The sequence below is a fragment of the Choloepus didactylus genome, chromosome 1, assembly GCF_015220235.1.
Source record: "Choloepus didactylus isolate mChoDid1 chromosome 1, mChoDid1.pri, whole genome shotgun sequence".
NCBI classification, from domain to species: Eukaryota; Metazoa; Chordata; class Mammalia; order Pilosa; family Megalonychidae; genus Choloepus; species Choloepus didactylus.
The window spans coordinates 184,555,671-184,564,724 of record NC_051307.1 but is presented as its reverse complement, the minus strand read 5'-3'; the positions used below and the strand labels follow the sequence as shown (position 1 = coordinate 184,564,724).

The window sequence follows — 9,054 nt, the reverse complement described above, 5'->3', positions numbered from 1 at the left end:
AACTTATAACAAGATATATTCTCATCTTCCCTATGTTCCTAAATCATCAACACTGGAATAGTAATCTCATCATTCAAAGCTGCCTACTTACAGTTCATTTTGGCAGCAGAATGTTGCCTGAACACATGTAAGGCCAAGTTAACAAACACCTCTTAGGTGTGTGTGTATGGGCCAGGATTATTTTTTTTTTCTGTGAAAACCCATCTTTTTAATTAAAATAATTATCCAGGGAATAGGAATACAGAGTTTAAACTGATTTTCTACCCAGGGCTGCGAGTTTCTGAATGCCTGTGCCCCACAGAGATATTTTATGCACTTAAAATCTTTGTGTGTAGGTGGTGATAATCTGAAGGGATTCTCCTATGAATTTAAAAATCTACCAAAAAAAAAAATTTAATTGATTTTGAGTATCCCTGTCTCTAGTTTCAAATATTGGCTAAATGTTTATCTTTTGTGGGTATGAGTTGGAAATAACAAAGGAGAGACATTACTTGCCTAAAGCATTTTACTGATTTGCCTTGAGTGGGTAAATACATCAAATTAAAATCCACCCAGCTCCATCAAAGAAGACATAATAGTTTTGGAAGGGCTGGGAGATGAATGCAGATGGCAAGCACAGATGGCAGACAAGAGTTTAAGCACACTATATGCTATCCCTGTAATAATATTTTTCAAACCCTCAGAAACCTATTCTTGTTCCATTGGCTGTGTGGTTTGTGACTTTGTGTTCTTGCTTTTTTCTTTCTTAAGGGAGAAAATTAAAGCAAATCCAGTTCAAAACTCATGCTCATCTGAAAGATGAAGACTCATTTTATCAGCTGAAATCTCACACTTAAAAATTAGTCATGAACGTCTCTCAGTATTCAAAAAAGGAAAGAATTTCCTCCCAGTTAAAAATAAAACAAATGCTCTTTTTTTTTTTTAATTGTGAACTCTTGGGCACAGAAAGGGCCATGGTCCTAAAAAACCACAAAGACAAGACAGCAACTGCCCCTGCATGGGCACAACAGAGTCATTGTTCTCTTGAAATAGATCACTTAGCTACTGGTTCAAGAAAGACCTAAAGTGGTAGTCTATTTGGGGAACATTTTAAAGTGTGGTTTGTGGTACTTTTCACCCAAGAAGTTGCTTCCTCTAAATGTGCCATGATTATAGAAATAGCACGCACACTACACAGAGAACATAAAAGCAGGCTTCTTTCTTTATGTCTGTTTCCAGAAACAGACCTCTCTAGAGGTAATGTTGTTATGTCCTTTATGGCACCCTGACTGCAATATAAAGTACTTTAAAAAAAACCCCACAGGGTAGGCAGAAGGCGGCGTGAGTGTGTGTGAAAAAGACGGACAGACAGAGGGGCAGAGTGCACAAACTCAGACTAGTTATTTCAGTTTTTCTTGTGAATCAGCCAGTTGGAGGCTGTCCTGGTGATAACTGGAGATGCAGCCTCCAAAAACATTGTGGCTCCAGGCTCCTGTAGGTCTGAGCTGCTGAGGCTCAGCTATGGCTTGCTAAATGCTGGAGTGACCTGTGTGCCTGCTAACACCCACCTACCTGTCATTTTTGGTGAACTTCTCCCCCTCCTTCGGGCTTAGTCTACAGCCTAAGAACATTCTTCGTTGTTACTCTCCAAGGTCTGGGGTATCATCATACATTGAAGAAACCACAACTCTCCCATAAACAGCTTGGATACATAATTGGAATCAGATAAACAGGAAGACCAAGTCAAACAAAAAACAACTGAAAGAAACAGCACTGACGAACAAGAGGTGCAGACCACAGGGAGCCCTATCAAAGGAGTGCAATTCAACTGTCCCTGTCAGCAAGCATAGCAACGTTGCTGTGGTTTCTTGTTTTTCAAAAGGAGCTCTTGTTGAAGACACACTGCTGTACCAGCAAGAACTTTTCTGCCTAACATTTCCTCCCAAGTACACATCTGCTTTGCTGATTTGGGTTCTTCCTATCCTCTGATATTACTTAATAAAGATGTGACAAAATAGTAGCACTGGAGATTTGAGAGACTGAGACCTTTGGGTCCAGTATTTCCCATAAAATATGGTATGCATGTCACTTGTGGTGTAAAGATGGTTTTAAGGTGTCTGCAAATATCATTGTAACCATTATGCATTTATTTTAATATGTATTAAGAAACATATACCTGGCACAGCAATCACTTTGCCCAGGAGCATCCCTTAGGATTGGCTCCGTCTCGATCTCCAAGGCCAGTGTCTCATTAGATACTTTCTGGCCCAACTTGTTAGCATGTGAGACACCTGAACACCAACGATCCCCAGACCTGGGGAGATGAATCCCTCCATCTGCCCCGTGCTGGGGACTGTGGACAAGTGTCTCATGACACTGTCAACCTGAGCAGCTCTGAGGATGAAGATTTTACTACAGCACCCAGCCTCAGGCTTCAGCATCAGCTTCCTTTCCCAAATCAGACACAACATTACCTGTGATTCTGAAATATTTAATCAAAAAAGAGTCTGATGTTTTAAGAGTCAGGTTTACAAACTTGACACATTCTTAATATTAGCAGTTTATCTGCTTATACATATCTAAGAAAATAAGGTCTATGAAGACATCCACAATATACCTAAGAGTTCATTATAAGGATACAGCACCTTGCAAATAAGTTTCCCAGTTTAATTTTAACAAAGCATTGCCAGCAAATTTAACTAAATATATAAAAACATTAGTTAAATACAATTCTCTGGAAATATACATTATACCTACAGCTGTTTTTACAGTGAGATTCTTCCTATTTATTTTTTCCTCTTTGAATTATCAAAATGGCAAATCACTGTATGGTCCTGGATCTCCAAGCTATAAAACTGAAATACGTGTTTCCAGCGTAGCAGATGGTGACCAGGAAGGCAAAAAACTGGAGAAAACAAAGCATAACAGAAAGGGGGTTTAGGGCACATTCTAATTAATAAAATCTTACTGTTTTACCTCCACAGATTAATGCACTCCCACTGTTCTTTTGACTCCAGGCTTTCTCGTCTAAAAATACCTTATTGGTTCAATTACCTCCATTCTCAGACTATTTCTGGCTATGCTGTTTTTATTTTTTGGAACATGTCTGGAAAGCCAATAGTTATGCTCAAATCCAGGGAGTTTACTTAGGAAGGAACATGATGGTGGAGCATCTGAGAGAGGTCCATGTATTTCTACTTCAGTGTAGGTGATTTTAAACCAGGGCTCAATCTCAGTCAGCTACCCGGTCAGTTAACACAAACGAGCCAGGTGGGCCCAAGTCAGCGGTGAGTGCCCATCTTTAGGGGCTGCCACCACTCATGTCCAGCCACTGGTTGCTACGTGTGAACTTGGGCCCACTTGTTGCCAAAGCTTGTGATTTTTAATCTTGCATGCACCCATGCTCTCCAGCTTTAGACATTTTCAAATATAAATAAGAATGTAACAAACCCCATGTACTCATTAGCCAGATTCTCCATGATTATCATTTTGTCATTCTTATATACTCCCTCCCTCCCCTACTTCTTTTGGGGCTGGAATATTTTAAGACCAATCTTGCAGAAACTGTTAAAATTAGTGTTTTTTTTTTTTTAAAAAAATTAGAAAAATAATATACATGTATGGTTGAAAAAATGCGAACAGTAAAGAAGTATATAAATTAAAAAGTAGGAAGCCCTCATTCCACTCCTCTCATCTCCCAGTCCCAGTCCCTAGAAAGAACCTCTGTTGGTGGATATTTTTCTAGGCATTTTCAATGCATTAAAAACAGAGTCATATTGTGCCCATTTTCTGCCACTTGTTCCCCACTTAATAGACAGTAGGCAGAATTATTCTTAGAATGCCTCTAATAATGTTTTTCTCCCTCAGATACTTATTTTGTTCCATCCTTCTGACTTTCACTCAAGTACTGTCAGCCTCTTTGCACTTCAGGCCAACAGAAGGCCCCACCAATTTTCTGATGCTTCTCAAATCAACAAGCCAGCTGCCACCGAGTCACCCTGCAAATGGCAGTTGTTCCCGCAGATCGCCTTGACCCTTCCCTGAACCCAGGTGGGCCTTGGGGAGGACGCAGCGGCTCATGGGGGAGGAGAGGACTCACCGACGAGGCCGCCCAGCTGTTGAAGTTGTGGCTGTCCCTCTCTGGGGAGACAGAAGATGCATCCACCACAGCGGCCGAGAGGTACAAGACGAAGGCACTTCCATTAAACCACAGGCCCTGGGGGCGACAGAGAGAAGGTCTGGGTCCAGATATGGTAAGGGGTGCAAATGGACAGTGGGGGGAGCATGGGAGGTGAGCGCTGTGAGAAGGCAGCTGTCAGTGCCTCAAGGAGGCAGTGAGAACAGGAGGAGAGGGTTTACGCCAGCTCGTATGCAGCACGCCCGGCTGCATGATGCCCCATTCGGCCGCTTCTCTCCCTCAGTTTGCTCTTGACCCTCACTGCATCCAGATTTGACTTGGTAAGATATTGGCTGAGGAAGGAAGCCAGCACTAGATGCCACACAGTGAGCTATGCCTCAGCCAGGGCTCCCCACGGCAGCTACAGTGCTTCAGAACATGTGCCTGCACACAACAGAGCTGGGAGAGAGCCTTTCTCAAAACAGGCCCAGCTGATTTTCTAACCCTGGCACTCTAAGCACAGAAGGGCATTTTAACGAGCAACTGCACTTGCCACAAGTTCTTAAAAATAAAAAAAGATTATATATTAATATAGCCTTTTGGGAACTAATCTCATCTTTGGCTTCGTCTTATTTTTTCCTGTTCTTAGAGAAGAGAGATATGTAAATCCAAGCAAGTATGTGGTTTTCAACTATATTTAAACTCTAGGAAATCATATTCTGAAATGTGCAAAACTTGTTTCTGTCTGAATAAGGGTGGCGGACGTGGGGGACAGAACCAACAGCAGAAAGCAATGCTTTATACAGGAAGGAAGAGGGATGACTCTCAAGGAAGAGGTCGCCCCTGGCCACTAACATCTCTCCCTCAGTAATTCAGAGACACAGAAGAATGGGCAATGGAAAGGAAAGGGCAATATTTTTCTTCTCAGAGGAAAGACAGTACATAGAATTTTCCAGATGCAGACTCTAGTGTTCTGGAGTGGGGCATGTCTGCCTGTCACCACCTCTCTACTTTGCTCACACTGCTCCTGGGTTAGGGAGATTAACATTTAAGCTAGGGGCATCCAAGGGGGACAGACGCAGGGTTCCGCCCGCCCGGGACGCTCACCTGTCATTAGAATCGTGTCCCCAAGAAGCCCTGGTTTCCGTGGATGACTTGCTATGCTCCCTGGTTGTGTTTTTTTGGTCCAGGAACACATCTGTGCATTTTAAAAAAACCTTACTGGCATTTTCTTTTTATTGCCACATAAACTCTTGGAACATAGAGTTTTATATGTTTACTATTTGCCAAGTAAAGGACACTCTCCCTTCTTAAAAATAAAAGCAAAAAACAGAAACTGTTAAATTTAAATTTAGTTATCTCAGAGGAGTGGGCAACTTTAGTTATATTTTGTACCCTTTAATAGTGGGAGTTAAAATTATTTTGCTTTAATAAACTAGCTGTGTATTACTTTAAAAATATTAACATGCTAAAATAGCAACACATATTCATTGTAACCAAGCAAAATCCAAACTGGACCTAACAAATTGGAGTTAAAAAGTCAGTGTCTCCCCTTTCACCTCTGTTCATTCCTTCGGGCTACAGGCAAACATCTACTTTTATACAAATGGAACCACATACAGTTACGCAACTTGGTTTTTGTTTATCGTTTAAAAGATTTCAAAGGCATCTTTATATGTTATTCAAAACAGACTGACTTCATTTCTTATCATGGCTGTGTGCATTCCATTGTACTGATACCCTGTAATTTAACTTTTTCCATATTTATGGGCATTTAAATGTTAAGAATTTTCCCACTATTATAAACTGCTGCAATGAATATCTTTTTTTAACATTCTTATTGTGAAATATAACATATATGCAGAAAAGTGATAAATTTCAAGGTACAGTTTAACAAGCAGTTATAAAGCCAATTTCAAAGTATGGTATAGGTTACAGTTCCACAATTTCAGGTGTCTCCTTCCAGCTGTTCCAATACATTAGAGATTAAAAAGAAATATCTATATAATGATTCAATAGTCATGATCAATTATTAAATACTATTTTCTCTGTTACAACTCCTCCCTCTCATTTGATCATTCTCTCAAACTTCAGGGATATTTGGGAAATGACTATTGTAACTTCTTCATGTTGAAAAAGGGTGTCGACATTATGGGGTAAGGGGATGCAACTGGTTGATGTTCTTGGAGAGACTGGTACCCCTGGGTTTCTGGGCTTATCCGGTATAGGAACAATCTGGAGATTTTAAGTTTCTTTCTGAAAAATAAATGTAGTGAGTGAAACTGTTATAGAGTCTTACAATGATTATCTTTGAACATGTATTTTGGGGCACCCATGCATGACTAGTTCCCCATATAAGGGATGAAGACAAATGAGAGAGCGCTCAACCTGGCCGCAACCTGACATAGGTCCTGGGCCTTTTCTCTGCAGCAGGGATGCGGAAGGAGGGGAGGGGAGGTGGGGGAGCAGAGAAGAAATGGGGAAAAGACTCCCTGAGTATATGACCTGTTACATGCAGTGACCCAGTCCCTCAGTAAATGTGCCTCAATCTATTTTTCTGAACTCTAAGGAAATCAGAAACTTTTATTTCCCTTGGAGATAAATGGGGAAGAGAGGCAAGTAGAAGGTAGGAACATCGTTCCCCCATACACCACCCCCTTGGGTGCCCTGGCAGTTTATTATAAGCTCCAGTGATACTATCTCATAGCATCTAACTTTTTGGCTTCCCCAGTCTTATTCTACTTGGCACTTCCCAAAATAAATGTGTCCCTGAAGATGCCTGGGCCAGGAAGCTGTAGTGAAAATAAGTGGAAAGATGAAAGAAAAAGAAGTAAGGGCAAAGAAACCAGGATCTGCGATTAGCGGGAAGATTAAAAAAGAAGATCTGGGTGGCTACAGAAGTGAAGGAGGGTTACACGAAGCTTCAGAAGGCTCTAGAAATATCACTAAATTTCACAGCAACATAAGGTCTTGTTGCTATAGAGAAATAGGCCCTGAATCAAAGACTATTCAAGCTGATAGACCTTAAAAGCTCCTCCAACTCAAATGTCAATTTTTGAAGCATCCGTGGCCACAGTGAAGTGGGAGCAACTAGGAAATAGAGTATCTTACAAAAGACTTCCAACTGTTCCTTTCGGGGGGAGTGGAGAGAGGAGGGGAAAAAGACAATTCTTTTCTGAAATTCTATCCCTTTTTGGTATAAAAATGTCCTTTTACGCACAGACCAAAAACCTCGAATTGCAGGTAGTCCTTGGTTGATCTTCCATAATGTATTATTGGTATATACAGTTTAAAAGACTGAACTGCTGCTAGTCATGCCTATTCCTTTCCCAGTAAAGCAGAGGTAGGTTGTTTTAATGCCACAGAGATTTCCTGCAGGTTAGAACCAGATAACAGAATTTCAGAGTAGAGTTTATTACAAGTGACTTTAAGCCTCCAGTCCAGCCTGCACAACCTCTCTGTCCTGGATAATAACCCAGGCTCTGAAGTGGCCAATCCACTGCCAGGCAGATGAAAAAAAAAGGCCGATGTACCCAAGAGCAATACAAAGTAAATATACCAATTCAATACTTACTGAATTCAAAGGATTAGAATTAAGCTTTAAACTGGCTCATTTTTAGGCAGCCATGCACAGAACCTTCTGGTTTACCTGTTTTTTTCCAACTCTCCTTCAACTCCGGATCACAAACGGTACTCAGAGGAAGCCTACTTACAACTTCTCTACCCATCAAGAGAAATTTCAGGTCTGAGGACAGTGGGAAGAAACCCCAAAATGATGTACAGTTAGTGTACGGATTTGATTGCTGTAACATGACCCTCAATGAGCGACTTAAGTAAGATGGTGTATTCCTATCTCACGTAACAGAACGGGGTAAGCAGCCAGAGCTTTGTGTTAGTCTGCCATCTCTACGCTGTACCACTCTTCACCCGGCTCAAGATGGAGCCCCCCCCCCCATCTACACACCAGCTAATAGGAAGAGAAGGGGGAAAGGGGGAAGCCTGACCCTTCCTAAGAGATGACGGATAAGTTTCACACATCACTTCTCAAATCCCATTAGCCAGAACTCAGTCCTATGGCCCACCCGGCGGCAGGCAGGCTAGCTGGAAAATGTAGACCAGCTGGGTGGCCGAGGGGCCAACTGAAAATTCTATTACTGTAGAAGAAAATTCTATTACTGTGGAAGAAGATAATGAATGGCTCCTACCATCTGTTCTGAATCTATTCCAATGGCTAAGAATGTAAATTTTCAGGCTGGAGTCTGAAGTTGGGTCTTGAGAGTTTAAAGGAAGACATGGAGCTACTGGGATCTACCACCTGGCATTTCTCCACATTTTCCCAAGTTTAAGTGAGCAGTCAGAAAGAATGAGTCCTTTCCTCTTGCTCCCCTTGGATTTTGCCTGCCTCTTTTTTTAGAATTTACTCTCAGTCTGCTTTAGTGCCGTACATGTCTATTGTTCCTATCAGAGTTTGTTTCTGGAAGGCAGCGGGAATGTCCTATTCATCTCTGTACTTCTGTCTTGCTAGATCTCCAGCCTCTAAAGCCAAGCATGATGAATGGGAAGGACACTCAAATATTTGATGGAAGAATAAAAGGCTGGGATTTGGTCTGGGCAAAGGCTGAGAAAAGGGATCAGGATATACTGTGCAAAAATTCCCTCTTCACTCCCTACCCTATCTGTAACTAGCTATTAGAGGAGCTCAATGCTACTCAAAATGTGGCCCATGGTCCACGAACATCAGCATTACCTGGAAAATTGTCAGAAAAGCACTTTCTCAGGCTGCACCCCAGACCTCCTGAATCAGGTCTGTCAGAAATTTCATGTAGGACACATTTCCAGCTATATGAAGAAAGTTCTATTTTGAATCCATAGGCAAAAAGAGAGCATGTGATAAGCAACTGGGTGAGAGGCTTCAGGGTACAGGAGGACCAGTGAACAAGGACTTGGACTGCCTGACT

The 9,054-nt window shown here is 41.7% G+C and overlaps 1 protein-coding gene across 3 annotated transcripts in view; it reads right to left on the bottom strand.

Moving 5' to 3' along the window:
* Positions 1–2,454: 2,454 nt before the first annotated feature.
* CMTM8 (CKLF like MARVEL transmembrane domain containing 8) overlaps positions 2,455–9,054 on the bottom strand; it is a 106,254-nt gene continuing 99,654 nt past the window's right edge. For all 3 annotated transcript variants that reach the window (XM_037846562.1, XM_037846554.1, XM_037846544.1), the window contains 2 exons: positions 4,079–4,195; positions 2,455–2,884 (listed from right to left, as the gene is read on the bottom strand). In XM_037846562.1, the coding sequence (XP_037702490.1) occupies positions 2,801–2,884; positions 4,079–4,195 (201 nt within the window). In that variant the 3' untranslated portion in view covers positions 2,455–2,800. The remainder of the gene's footprint in view (positions 2,885–4,078; positions 4,196–9,054) is intronic.